At 34.9% G+C, this 15,372-nt stretch overlaps 1 protein-coding gene across 19 annotated transcripts in view; it reads right to left on the bottom strand.

Annotated features, from left to right (window-relative positions):
* The window catches only part of LOC108138770 (restin homolog), a 27,613-nt gene extending 12,241 nt beyond the window's left edge, over window positions 1-15,372 (bottom strand). For 3 of the 19 annotated variants that reach the window (XM_017261224.2, XM_017261223.2, XM_017261225.2), the window contains exons 1-3: window positions 14,645-15,360; window positions 14,214-14,583; window positions 4,890-4,952 (exon numbers count right to left, since the gene is read on the bottom strand). In XM_017261224.2, the coding sequence (XP_017116713.1) occupies window positions 4,890-4,952; window positions 14,214-14,514 (364 nt within the window). In that variant the 5' untranslated portion in view covers window positions 14,515-14,583; window positions 14,645-15,360. The other 16 variants (XM_017261208.2, XM_017261209.2, XM_017261211.2 and 13 more) reach the window with 13 other exon arrangements.

Below are 15,372 nucleotides of genomic sequence, written 5' to 3'. Positions count from 1 at the left end.
TTTTTAAAGACATTTTTCTTTATTTTCCTAATAATATTTAATATCCAATAGATCATAATTTGGGTTAATTTTTTTATCTCTGTGTAACAGCCTCCCACAATCGTAGCGAATGCTTACCTGAGCTGCGACGTCGCCCAGTGGCCTCTAGATAATAATCATCTTTGGCGTTGGAAAAACAAAAACAGAAACAAAAACGAAAACAAAACAAACAGAAAAGATACAGATACAGATAGGAGAGCAGATAAATATACATGCGACTGGCGGCATAAAATGGCGATGGCGGGCAAAGAACTTACAAGATGTGCGACTTCCAGTCTCCGATTTTAGCGAGCGTCTAGCGGGCGAAAAGCGGTCCCAATCGGATGTGGGTGATAGCGAAGATCGCGTAAAGCGCCTGACAGTCTCTTGATAGAGATCTATAGAGTTTTCGTACATAGACATGAAGTCAAGCCGATTTTCCATTAAAAAGCATTTGCAATTGTGTATCATTTGGGTTTTGTGGGTGTTAACTGAGCAAGCTGTGCAGCAAGTCTTCCTGACATTTCCCCTTTTTTGTTGTTATATTATATGCATAATATACATACTGGTATTGGTTAAAAATTAGCGCATTTGTGTTAAGCCCAATTTGCTCTTTTGGGTTGTGAAAGTTTTTTGGCAGCTTGTGTGCTGTATTTCTTGTCTTTAATAAGATCTTGGCCGCAAGCAGTTGTGGTAAAGGTTAGATGGCAGCAGAAAAAAATAGCGAACGGTAATCTGAGATGTTATTAAGCCCTATATATACATATATATTTTTATGGCTTAAAGCAAGAGAGAATGGCGTGTGCAAGTAATATGACGGTAATGAAATACTACACAACGTTTCTCCTAATAAATAAAAAAGAAAACACCCTGAACATTGACTAATTTTATCTTATAAAAACATAGGATTTTTAAACCCCCCAATTTTTAAACTCTCAAAAACCAGATACAAAATCATTTCTTTATTATCTTTTCCTAAATGATGTGTGCCAAATTGTTTATTAATATTGATCTGTAACGAATTCTGCCTTTTTCAATTGCAACTTTCAAAATCAATTTACACTTTTGCCAAAGCTTCACAAGAAAGAGCAATAAAAGCATAAATCAATTAAATTGTCGACAGTTTGGTAACGTTTTCAAAGCCATTGAATGACAGACAGCAGGAGCTTTAAAAACACAATTGCAGCGAACAAAAGAAATGCTGTCGAGAAGGAAGGAGATTGAGAAAAGATTTCAATTTTTAAGTTGCACGATTTCGGTTTCCGTTTACTTTTCAGTACACAGTTAAAAATTTCAAATCAATCTAAATTTGAAAATTAATGTTTAAGCTGACAATCTCCTAAATCATTTGGCTGAATTAATATTGTAGGTATTTAGTTTGTTATTTATAAGATAGACAACGACAAATTGGAAAACTAAACTTATAGATATCAGTTTTTTCTGTGTACTATCTTCATCTTCAGTTGTGCGCTGCGAAAATCCCGACCAGTATACGTCATATAGTTAATTGTGTTTTTGTCAGTTGAAATTGCTTTTATTTTTCCCGTTTTTTTTTTTTTTTTAATTTTAGTTCATTTGTAATTTACGCCAGACATGCTCTGCTTGAGTACGAGTGTGTTGAAGATGCTTTCGACCGGCTTTGCGTCTTGTGGGCTACTGTTTTTGGCTAATCAACCGATTGCGTTGGCCCGGCCGTGACATGACATGAGTTGGTCAGCAGCTGGGGAGCCAACTTCAAGGTTCAATTGTATCTGGCAGATACTGGCGGCATTCGCTACCGTTGCCGATCGTGCAAGACAATTTGTTATTATTTGCCATTATACATCATGACGGTAGCAATTTATATTGTGTATCCTACATGTTCGTAACTACTTTTTTTTAATTATCACAATTGGGCGTTGTAACTGTTTGTATGTTGTGTATCTTTGTGAGTGGTTCCCTTTTATACGGAAAACTTTCACTAATTGTTAAAGGGGAAACACATTTTCTCCAGCTTTGACGTTCTGTTTTCGTATCGATAAATGGTAACTTTATGTAATGACGAAGTGCAGCAGCCAATGCCAGGCATTGAATCAGACTCGACTTGACTGGACTTTACCTTCGCCAATCTGTTAATTTGCAACATTTAACTGTGAAACGTCGTCATTCTAAAAATACGCACGCACCTAGATGACAAACAATTTCCTTGCAGTTGACATTCAGTGTCAGTGCTGCTAATGAACTCATGTATCTGACAGATACGCAGCGCTCGGCGCACGGCGAACGGTGAATCATCAAAGAGCACCGCTCACCCGGCCGGACCAAGTGGAGTGTGGCGCCGCTGACGTTGCGCTGCCAATAGTCTTGACTCGACTGGACTTGGCCAAAAGGCGGCTAGGCCCGGCTACGACCCACTTTGCTCACGATTCTGGCCAAAACGAAGCGGCCAGAGATACGTCTAACGAAAACAAATATTTCGCCAGCCATTTATGGCGGATCGATCGCGCGCTAGCCGGCGATAAATCAGCCAACAGTCCTGGCCATGTCAATAGCACATTATCTTTTGAGATGATTAAACAACATTTAATTAAACTAAACTGTGTGCAGGTCGCTGGACTGCCTCTCCGATCTCCTTCCCATCGCATCTACTACCTAGTGTAGGTTGCAATTTCTAACGATTCGTATGTGGGTTTTTACACTGATAAAAAACCCGAAGAATTGTCAAAAAATCATTTTTTTCTATTACGAACGTTATTCCAAAACATTAACCTTTGAGAAAGAATTACAAATACAATAAGCTAAGCGATTATTAATATATATGAGAATCCTCATAAAATAAATTACTCTTTAAAATTTAGTAAGTGTCGACATTTATATTTTTAGCATTAAAAAAAGCCTTAAAGTTTATATATAACATATATTCAATACATAGCTAAGCTTACTGTCTAATGAAGAGTGTTAACTGGTTACGTTGCCTACTTTGTTATATTTCGCAAGTGTATTTTCCCGCCTCATGAGGCAATTTCTGTCCAGTTTTTCCTCAGCTTTGGCTACCCACATATCGAGTAGTTTTTCACAACCCCCTCGAGCTTGGACTGTGCATGACTTACATGACTTTTCGGCATGTTAAATGCAAATCCATCTGCGAGACTCTCTGGCAAATGCCGACAAAAACGGATTATTAGCTGCTGATTGGCGATCTCTAATTCCTGATCACTGTGGGCCGCTGCAACATTTCCACTGAAATGCATGACTGCTTACAGTGAAGCTTTAGATGAGGCAGCAGCCTGGGTAAATATAGCACAGTTATAAATACTAATTTTATTTGGGGGTGTGGCTGAAAGTAATTTAGTTACATGCCCTGATTTTATCTTTGTATTTCCTGACGTCTTGAGTTTGTGTTTCCCCAATCGCTGAGCATTCGCTTTAAAATAATCCCCACTGTACCTGTTCTAGCGTGCCATTATTTTTATCTCAATTGATTTAATTTAATTTCTGCTCATTGTTCTGAGCGCACAATAATTGCATCGGCAATGCATTTATATAAATATTTATTTGCCATTATTTTAAAATGCTAAATGTTTTCAACAGGAATCTGTGTGCGACAAACTAGAATTTCACCAAATAGAAAACTGGTTTTCCAGATGAAGATGCTTACGTGACTCGCACTGATCGGCCGAAGGCGTGTCCCATATATTATTAATTATAGATGTATACTATACAGTAAATACCCAAAAAATCCGGTTGGGCCTCTGTTCGAGACGCGTATTTCGCATTACAATTAAAATTTGTTTAAGTTTAGAACGTGTTTCGAATGCGAAAAATACAATAAACACATGTGGCAGAAGGGCAAACGTTGAATGAACATTCCAATGAACAAACTGTCTATAAAACCGTTTTTAGACTAATGAAGTTACCCTAGGGTCTATACAACCGATTTAAGCTTAATGAAGTTACCCTACGGCTAAGGTAAAAAGCGATTAAAATTATGACTGATTACGGCTGACTATAATAGGCCTTTGATTGGGTTATATGAATGGGATATAGATACAAGCTGTAAGCTATCGTAGATCGTGAGATTGTCTTGACATTTTGCCTATCTAAGGAAAGATGTTTTGCATACACAAGTAGATAAGGCAATGAAATGTTTGTTTTTTCTTCGGAGATCACTGAACCAAAAGATAAGTGAGGAAGGAACAGTGTCTTGTTTCAGGGTTAATTTAAATTGCATTGAGGCGGCATACAGATTGTTAATGAAATGAAATACCAGGTCAATAAAAGTAAACAAGCCTCATAAGATACAATGTCTATGAAGGAATTCAATTTTCCTTTTGATATTTCATGTAGCAAGGTAATTGATAGATAAATACTATGTTCTTGTATCTGTTTTTTTGTTTTAATTTATACTAAGTTATGACTAATAAAACTAGTTTCCTAACAGAATATGAGTTAGTTACCATGTACAAATTGTAATGAATTTAAAAATTATTGGTTTTTCCTCATAAATTACATAGTTACGGTTGCTATTGTCTTTGGAATTTTTATAATTTATCATGAGAAAGGTTCCTCTTTTCCTAGTAAATTTTGACTAATATAAACTAACCTGGCTCAATTATATTGACCAATTAATTATTTATTGTGTTCATGACGTATTAATATCTTGCAAATAATTCCCAACGAATTCCAATTTTATTAATGTTATGCCCAAAAGATGTTAACACAGATGTGTTAATTTCGCCCACATCAACAAGCAATTAATTGAAATTAATTAAATATTAATAATGTCATGGAGGAGATTAAATGAAACGCATTCAGCAAAAGCCAAGTAAAAAACATGTGTAAAATTAACAAATAAACGCAATCAATAAAGTGAAACGTAAAAATATATTTACCTGTATAAGCCGAATTGATCGAACTTAAATTGTCATCGCTTTCACGACTCATGCTGGCTGTGTCTAAAAATAAAATTAAAATCGAAAAAAGAAACAAACGCAAGAAACGCAAAATGAGCATAGCAAAATTAACAGCACTAAAATGTTACCTTAAAAATTAAAATATAATTACAGCTAAGGGCTGGGGGCTAAGCTAAGCGAATTCAGGCCATGGTAACGGGCCAAGAAAGCTCAGCCAAGAAAATGTGGGCAAAATAAAAGGCAGAAAAAAGTAAAGTGCAAAAGTGGCAATTAGTTATGGGTCGCTCGGGCAGATCAAACTCCCCACCCCAAAAGAGTCTTATTTCATTTCAAAAAGATTAGATAACTTGGAAAGTGTTGGGTGAATGTTTTCTTGGAAATAATTAAAAAAAACTGAAAGATATAGACAGCTAAGCGAACTGTTTCCGCACACTCAAATGTCTGAAAACAAGTGCAAGAATAAATCCAGCAATAAAAATCTTTTTGTACCATTTTTAACACCATATATTTACATAAATTTTAAATTTGTTTTATCAAACATCTAAAATGATTAGTTTAATCGTATTTAATGTCGAATTCAAACTTGACATATATTGCATTCAAAAATATATATAAATATATATATATATATAAAGTAATATGATATTTTTGCCACTTTGAAATATTTTATCTGTGTTTGTAAAAAAACCTTGACATTTTGGTGTTTTACCATTTAGTTATTTATCAAGCAGTTTTAGAAGAAAGATATAAACCGATACATTCAGAAAATCACAGTCTCTGGACCATAAAACTTAATGTGTATAAAATTAATGTCACTTGATTCCCCTGGGTAACATAGATTAGCATTTTCAGCTATAGCAATCCATCAATCTTATGCAAAATCTTAAAAACAAGTTTCCGTCAGAGAACGAAACTAGACACCATTTAATGACACCATTTAAAAAGAAAGAAAACAGTATATTAAACATCAATCCGAATTGACATTTGACTTTTCCACCTGCAATCAATATTTGTTTACCTTCCCCATAATTAAGAACCAAATGAGAGAAGTTAAACAAACAAGCAACTTAAGTTTTTTTTATTATTATTTGGAAATAATTTATATTCCGTCTGACGCGTGTGTTTTGATCTTGAGATAAGCAGAAAAAACAACTTAATTATTGTTTGTTTGCTATGTCAAATTATGAAAAAGACTCTTCAGAAATATTTTGGCTAAAGAGTCAGCGAAGAATGCTGAAAGTAATTTGTTTTGAATTTGGTCAGTTGCCATAAAATTTTCGGTTGTGCAACCCACACGCAATTGGAATTGGAATTTATTTCGATGGATATTCGATCACAGACTTTAAAATGTGGGCGTGTCGGAATTTATAACTGTATTTGAGAGACAAAGTGGACATTAATGTCATTATTAAAGGAGGCCCATCATCCATCAATTTTAATGGATGCCACTTAAGTTTGGTTTGTATAAAGTTTTGACAAGTTTGCTAAAATAGGTATTTTACAATACAATTATTATTTAGCTTATCTCTTAAGCAGTAATTATTTTTAAACTTCTGCAAACAATTTAAATTATAGAGAATGGTTTACTTTTTAAGCTATATTTTGATTTGTTTGTTCTTTTTAAGCATATTTACTTAAGTACGCATTTCAGTTGAATTTTAGCTTAGTACTTGGGGCTGTTTCAAGCGAGACTTAAGTGCTGTGGTCCGAGAATTGTGTAAGTGACGTGTTAATTTATTTGACTTTTGCTTTTGCTGTTCTTGCTTAGAGCTTTATTGCATACGAAATAATTAAAAGCACTGAAGTGTAAGCCAAACAATGAGCAAACAAAAGAGAACACAAAAAATAACCAAAAAGTGAGAGAAAAAGTGATTAAAATTGTTGTTTAATTGTTAAGTGTTAAGCATTCGAGCTGAACTTGGTTGGTTTCGGTTCAAGCATGGAATTGCCAAGGAAAAACAAAAGGGAGAGGAACCTATATGTATTTATTGTTTGTCTGGAGATCAATAAAAAATTGGACACCAAATAGAAAAATATGAAAAAATAAATTGAGAACAGAAATTACAAGAATATTATAGTTGGGGTAACCTATGATTAAATTTGCACTTACAAAAATAATTTTAAATATAATTATAATTATAAGTATAATTACATAATTATTTTTATAAAAAGTCTAAGAACCCAAAACCTTTCCTTATTTGAGGTCCACCGACATTTCTTAATGGACAATTCCATTAGGCTTATGAAAAACTTCAGAGGCCGATAATTTATTAGTAGCAGAAAATTATCTCAGCGAAGAAAACAAACAACAATTTACTGGCCAAAAGTAGCTAACGAAAAAAAGAGCGGAAAAATATGAAGGCAATAATGGGTTTGTTTACACGAAAAGCCAGAGAAAGACTCCGGTTCACTCAGTTGTGACAATAAATCATTTGAAAAGATTTTGAAGCAAAACAGGTGCCAACTGAAATATCATTTCATAATCGCAAAAGAAAAAGAAAACCAGGTACGAACCATAAAAATTAATTAACCGAAAGGTGGTTACACCTTTTTCAATTTTTTCTCTTTTCATTACTGATTTGTGTTTAGTCAAAGAAACTATAATTAAAGTCAGTGAGAAAAAGTAAAAGGCGCCGCCAGCGGAAAAGGAAAGAAACAGGGCGAACAATAAATAGAAAATAAAAAATCATTTTCGAGGCGTGTGAAAAGCAATTAGGTGAGGAAAAGCGCATTTACCGCAATTAAATGCCCATAAATAAGTGGCAATTCAAGTGCAATGCAAATTAGCCGGGCACAATGGTGCGTATGCGTGATCGAACAGCATCGAACATTACTCATACGCTACCGCTACCACCTACGATTTTGTTCTATCTATCCCAACAATTCTAGAACAAATACCAAGCTGAGCTCATTGGCAAGCTACAAAAATATAAAAAATATAAATCAAATATAACGAACGCCAACGGCAACAATAAAATTGTGTAAACAAACCGACTAAATTGAGTGGAATGACGACAGATCATTACTGCCGGTGGCGGGATCCACAGCAAATATATAAAAGTATATAGAATATATTCGGAAGTTGGTGTGAAATATATAATTATATATCCCAGTTGGACAGATGGGATGAGCTCTATGTCAAGGTGATGCCTTCAAAAGTCTTTATGACATCGCTCCCACACGCCCACAAGTTTGTACAGGTGGATTGTATAATCTGTTTATATATAGTTCTAAATACGATGTGTCTCCATTTTTCAATTCCAGTTGTGTAAGCATCTAAAGCCTTGAAACTTTTGTAAGTTTGCCATAAATCAGCTATTGCGTATCAAAATTTAATATTTCTAATATGGATTGTTTGCGTTTTCGAAGAAAAAAGTTTAAAATTTGATCAATTAATTAACATTTGTTTAAATCTATATTTTAGGCATTAAAACGATTAAATTTTATCAGTTTTTAATCTTTTTATCTGTAATTTCCCTTAAGCCAAGTGAATTCAAAAAAGGATTTCTGGCATTCTCTCGCATGCTATAATCACTAAAATTATCAGCATCCAAGATAAGTAACAATTGCACTACCAAGCAAAATAATATGTGTAGATCTCTCGCTCATTCCTAATTCAAAGATAACATAGCAACAGAAGAAAACTTTTATGGCGTTTTTGTGTTGGCAATGTCGCTGCCAAAGAGAGAAATAGAAACCAAAATAAAAATGTGTTGTTCTTATCACAAACACTGTTGTTGCGCCGGTTTTAATAGAACCAAAATAATATCAACAACAACACGAGGAACGCACAAAAAAGTTGAGCTGATAAAATACCAGTTAACAATAACAATGCCAAAGCCAAGGCGAATGAAAACACTTGGCCTGGTCCAAAATGCTTAGACAATTGACAGACAAAGTGTGCGTTATGCGAACGGAACGTGGCAGTGAAAAGAAAGCCGCAAAACGGAAAGAAAGTTAGCCGCAGACAACTAAATACAAAAATTGAAATTTGCATACACTGTTTGCCGCCGGTGGAAGCCAATTTGATTTTGCAATAAGACGTCAACGCCGAGCCCAACAAATACAAAAATCACAAACAAATAAAAACTAAAAGCAAATTGCACTAAAATTCAAAATTCAAGTCTTAGGCAATATGCAAATATGGCAACTGTGAAAGTCTTTCCATTTTGCATACGTATTTTTAGACTGATCAGCATTTGTGTCTCTTTCAGTCAAAATACAAATCAGCAATAACAAATTTGTGTATCTAATTAGTGGTTAACCGCAAATTTTCAATACAATCCGCAACCGAACTTTGTTATTGCTGTTTCGGCAAATAAACTTTTGTTGTTGCCTAGAGTTTATTGTAGATATAGAATGCCTTAAGGTTATCGCAGCGATTTAGCCGACATTTCAATGAGAGAGAGAGGTTGGGGACACGTGCTTAGCCCATTTACATGTTTTTCGAGCGTCAATTTACTCATGTAAGTACTTGTAAACAGGAAAAAGTGGATTTCAGCGGAAAATCCGTAATTAGTTTCGTGTTCAGTACATCGATAGTGGCTAATGGAATGGGCTAAAAGTACAAACGGGTTAAAAGGCCAAGGGGTAAGCCCTGCCTTGGAAATCGTTTTGTTTTATTATTTTACAGTTCTTAGAAATAACGTTTGAAAATGGTTCTAAGGAAAAGTAAACAAGGAAAGGCTAGGTAAGCAAATAATTTTGATTTAAATTTATTCCCTGTTTTTTATTTAGTTGGTTTTATATATTAAAATAATATATAACAATAAAAACATAAAAAATTAGTCACAAGGCTGTAAAAACCGCGAGGACTTGGGAATTTTATTTATTGACTCTATGTTTGTTTGCCAAATTATCGTTGCCATTAAATTAGGCAGACATAAATGAGCCAAGCCTTAGGAAAATCGGTTTAATGATAATGTTATAATTTAAAGGAGAGATAGCAAACTAAATATCTTATCGCTGAATTCCATAAAAAACAATTTAAGCAAAATAACATGAAAAAGTTCTAGGCTTGGCTAAGGCGAAAAACTAAATAAATATTTATGAGGCCAGAGGGCGTCGAAAGCCAAATCACAGTTTCACAGAGCAACAAAAGAATAAATTTGATTAACAAATGGTAATCAACCAGACGAACCAAGGTCAAAGGCTGTCACTTGAAATATGAAAAACAAAAGTTTCCAAAAATATCTGCCACCGAAATAAACTGTCCTTTTAGGGCACTCACAAGGACGGGGGTAAAAGGGTCACAAAACTTTTGCCTTTACAGTTCTTCTTCTGAGCCTGATATTTTGTATTTTTCGTTATAGATCTCAGATAAGTGGTTTTCGATCACCTTTTGCGAGTTTTATAACAATAAATTAGTGTCTGTTATTGTTGGCTTTTATTTTGGATTTGTTCAATTTCGTTTGCGTGTTCACTATAAGCTATAGTATAGAGCCGATCAAGTTCAATTGGTTGCCATCTGAGCTGCAATACCGCGTCCAACACGTCCGCCTCGCGAAAAGTCGTTCAAGTAACTGAACGTCGAGCGCCAATCGCAAAGCGAACCAGCGCAAAACTTTGAGATACTTGGCAGCGAGAGAGCGACGAGCGATTGCCAATCTGGAATCGCGGCTTTGTTGGCCAGTGTTTAATAGCAGACACTGTGGCAATGCCTACGCGCTTTCAGTGTGTTTTTATTGAATAAACGTTTACTTGCTTAAAATAAGAGCCGTAAAATAATTGTTTTTATTTTCGACTTTTGTACGGACGCGAAAGCCATGTAAATCCAGCAAACAAATTGTTGCCACATGGCCACATTTATATTTTCCCTTTTTTTGATTCGATATTGATCGATCGCTCAATGGCTTTTAGCACTTTATCCGTGAGTGCAGCGAAAGCATCAGAAAAATAATAAATAAGATAAGTCAAGAGTTGGAAATTGCAAGATTTCTTTCGGATTTGTTTTGGTATAATAAAACTGTTTGCTGTCATTTATACTTAGAAAAATTATTCACCGAAACAATTTTGTTGTAATATTTTTTTTAGGGTTTATTTTAAGTTTTTATAGAGAGTTAAAATGTATGTTTAGAGATACTTCATTTTTTTAATTAAAAATATTCCAAAAGTTAAGAAACTTCACTCTGTATCATAACTGGCATGGTTTTGAGTTTAGTTTTACTAAATAAATTATCACTTATGACATCACAGTTTTTATAATTTTTGAACTGTTTTTTAACTGAAATGAGCGGAAATCTTATCATAAGTCTATTATTCATAACAATTTTGTAAATGGAAAACAAAAATATTATTTCAAGAACATTATGAGTAATTTTATATATAAACTTTAATTAACTTGCTGAAAAAGTTAAAAATCAACCTAATCGGAATCAGCTGTTAAGAAAAGTGCTGAAAAATTCACAAAAAGTGCATGTGTTCGGCTTTGTTAATTGAATAGATAATAGAGTTTAAGAGTTCCGCAAGTGGAATTGGTCGTTCTTCCACAAACACATTTTGTCTGAAAAAATAGCCGAAAATTATTGGAAAAATATGATTTATTGTATCATATAAAAGTCTTTTCCTTTTTGGGTTGAGATACTGTTCTTTTTTGGTTGAAATCCGAGCCGTATTTTGTTTAAATATTCAACACGTGGGTTCAATTATAAAGATTTCAACGACTTAATGAAGTGAAGTCAAATAAGAAAGACAAAAGTGGTTAATCATAACATCAATATTGACTCTCCCACCGAATTGGTGAGGTAAACAAAGCTGAGCTTAATCTAGAATCTAATGGAGTAATCCCCTGCCAGACAGTGCTCATCCATTAGACGTCAATCCCGGACCCGATTCCGATTCTGATTCTATCTTAATGCGAAGACAAATAGTCTTTCTGTTTTATGGGTGGGAGAGGGCTGGCTCCACACTCTTGTTTCCGATCGAAACCAATAAATGTGACATAAGCTCATCCACGGGCAACACCACGAGGCGAACCCAATGATCACACATATCAGATCGGCTGAGAACGGAACCGGGCATCAAAATGCGCAGCGCAAAAACACCTCAAAATATCTGAACACACAGACAGTTGTTGCCCAGAAGATACATTTTGTGTATATTTTCTGTGTCATCGCCAGAACAAAATCAATTAGGGAGCTAGCGAGAGAAAGATTGCCGGCCGGTCGCCAGGTTTTCTCGGCTCTGGGTTAGGAGATTTCTCAGTGACGAGTGACATTGAGTGTTATGTGCGGTAAGTGACAGGTCTTGGCAGAGAGTCAAACAGTCCGTTTCAGAATGTTAGGAGAGATTTTAGAAAGTTGATCTAGTCAACGGATCAAAGCGTTAAGATTGGAACTGATTTGAAATTAAGCTGCGAGTAAAATCTCTAGGTCTCATACAATTAATTGCTAAGAGTTAACAAAAAAGTAGTACAAAAATGCTCACTCAGTTATTACTTTCATAAATAAACAACTAATGAATCTAAACCGTATCATTTAATAATAATAATAATTTATTATTTTACTCAACAATCACTTAATCAAAACATACATTACAGTACCGAAGTATTGCAAATCTAATATAATCGACAGCAAATTATGTAAAATGTAGTACGGTTTGTATAAGGTTCCTTTCATTAATGACATAATTTCCTAAATGATTTAAATTATTAAGTGCCTAATAACTTTGTTATAATTATCAAACTAATTTTAATGAAACTGAGCCGGTAATACATTATTAATTAAGTTTGTAATCCACTTCAATGAAAGAGGTAATCAAAATTATCATAAGTGATTGCCTCATTTACAGTGCCCGCCGTCCCGTGTGAACTGTACTCATGGCTGCTATTATTTTCGCACCCACTGTACGCATATGCACCTCGTGACTCACTTTAATCTGTAACAATATTGCAATACAATTGCTATGTTTATTTTGGGTAACTCAGTACGGCAGCTTTCTACGATTTTGCGGTTACATACCGATTGTCAATTGGATATGGAACGTGTGTTCGCGAAATAGAAAACCCGTCGATCTATGGATCGTTTGGCAGATCGTTTGCTATATAGGCTAATGGGTCGCCGATCGTTGACGGCTGCGGTTGGGTTACGTGCCTGAAATGAGCCACAATGGGCCTATCAATTAAATGGTAGCAGCACTTGTCTAATTGGCCATAATTCTCCTGCCCAAAAAACACTTTTCGGGGCAGCTCTATAATTATGATCGAGAGTTAAGAGTGGGCGGCTTTTTGTTTTGTTTATTTTTGTCTTGTGCGTTGGTGTTTCAAAACGATTAAATAATTGAAGTGTAGCATTTGTTTACAAAACAAAACGGTTGACGATATTATTTAAAATGAGAAATGGTTTACCCTCTTAAAAAGAATTTACATTTTTTTGTAGCAGTCTAATATAATGTCTTAGAGTTCAATGTAGTGCACAAAAGTGCACTGCAAGTGGGTGGTGTCAGCGTATATACTTTAAGCAATTGAGTGGGTCTGTCATCGTTTCCATTACATCATTTCATTCGCGTAGTATATAAAAAACTATATATTGTGGGTGCCAATGTAGGTGGTTGCAGTTGGTTCGAACCGGAATTACAGACGACTTGTTTGAGCCCAAGATGTAAACACGAAATAAGTGCAATTTCATAGTGGAAAAAACTTGGGGGTGGAGCCAAAATTCCAAGTCAAAAACAAATCTTCTACACAGACAAATTTTAAAGTACTGAGAAGCTTTGTCTTACACTTACCGATTTTTTTTGATTTTTTTTTTGCTTTTATACCCATTTTGCAGATAAATAAATTAAAATCAACTTCTTTGAAAAGCTGGCGTGGCACTTGTTGCAAAAACTTTAACTATTTAAACATTTCTCGCAAATCAACAAATTTTCCTTTTTTTCCCAAAAGATTTTAGTTCTTTGCAATGAAATTGTATTTAATAACTGGCGTAAACTTTTTGTTTAAAAAAGGTAAAAATTCGGACAAGCCTTATAATTAACTTTGTTAGATTGTGAAATAGAAACTATTGACGGAATTAAATGGATATGTTAACTTTTTTTTGACAAATTTGAATTCGTTGACAATGTTTTCAAAGACGATATTGTTTATTGATCAACGATAAATCTGATTGTAAAAATAGGGACCGATTATGACTTTTATGAATGCAATCGATCGGAGATTTTGCACAGGCCACTATTGCACTATTTAACCCTTTCAATTGGAAGTCGTTGGTGTACACTGTTCAGTGTTATTTTTAACAAACATTAAACATTTTAACCAAACTACAATTTTAACCAACTTAACATTTTATACAAACGATTAAAACTCACCTCTAGGTGGTGGTCCCGATTTAGGGGTTGTGTGATTGCAGCATGGTCTTCCGATTTTGGAAACGGAGCCCGTCGAGCCGAATTGCGATGGTGCCTTTATTTTGCTGGGCTGCGGGATTCCGGTCCCTAAAGCAGAGGGCGTGACCGTGGGAATCCCCGTCCCTGAAGTAGCGGGCATGGGAATATTGGATCGGGTTGGACCCGGTAGTTTGGAGGCCGGAACTCCAGGGTCCTGATCCGGAGTAACTGGCGATGGTTGGGGGGCACTTGCCCCGCCCGAATCGTCTGTTACATCACTCATTTTGCACTATTTTTTTTTATTTTTCACTTATTTTAGACACACGCGTATTAAGTGTAAACGATTTAAAAACTTGGAAAAATAAATTTTAAATATAAAAATTGTTAGAATTTAATGGATGCTGATTACTTACCTTAACAAATATATGTAAATTTAATTTAATTTCCTTTTACTATTTAAATTGATTTATACAATTTAGCTAGGTCTCAAACCACGGTGCCACTGTTGTTGTTGTTGTTGTTTTATTTTGGCGCGCAGGTAGGCTGTCTCACTCGCACTCAGGCAGCTGTTTGGAACAGCTGATTGGAAGCGGATTTCTTTTCCTCTTTTTTTTCGTTGAGCTTGAAAAACAAACAAAAACCGCTTTTTTTTGTTGCTTTTGCTTTCAATAGCTGACTTCGTTATAATTTCAAAAAATGCGGAACCAAAAGAAGTGTTGAATTAATTAGGCGCACACAAATCCACTCAAGGGTATTCTATTTATATGGATTACAAATTTAGTATTTTTAATTTATTTTCGGTTGCCGCTTGCACTGGTTTTGAGTTGATTTAAACGAGATTAAATTGAATCAAATTGCTTATCAATTTGTGCATTTAGTTGTTGTTGATTTGACACAGTTATGGAAGAGGAAGAAAAGGGGAGGGAAAGGGACGCGAAAAACGCAATGGTTTGGTGTGTGTTCAACGCACACAAACAGAAAAGATAAGCCCACTTATTGGCCACACCGTACTGCGAAAAACGATTTAAAAAACAACGCGTTTTTGCTTTTGTTGCACACTTTAACGATAATTTTAGAACTTTTTTGCAATTCGTTAGCTGCGTTGGAATTTTGTTGTTGCACAGGGTTAGGGATGGGAGTA

The sequence above is a fragment of the Drosophila elegans genome, unplaced genomic scaffold, assembly GCF_018152505.1.
Source record: "Drosophila elegans isolate 14027-0461.03 unplaced genomic scaffold, ASM1815250v1 contig_814, whole genome shotgun sequence".
NCBI classification, from domain to species: domain Eukaryota; kingdom Metazoa; phylum Arthropoda; class Insecta; order Diptera; family Drosophilidae; genus Drosophila; species Drosophila elegans.
The sequence above is the reverse complement of the archived record's forward strand: the minus strand, read 5'-3'. Positions and strand labels throughout refer to the sequence as shown.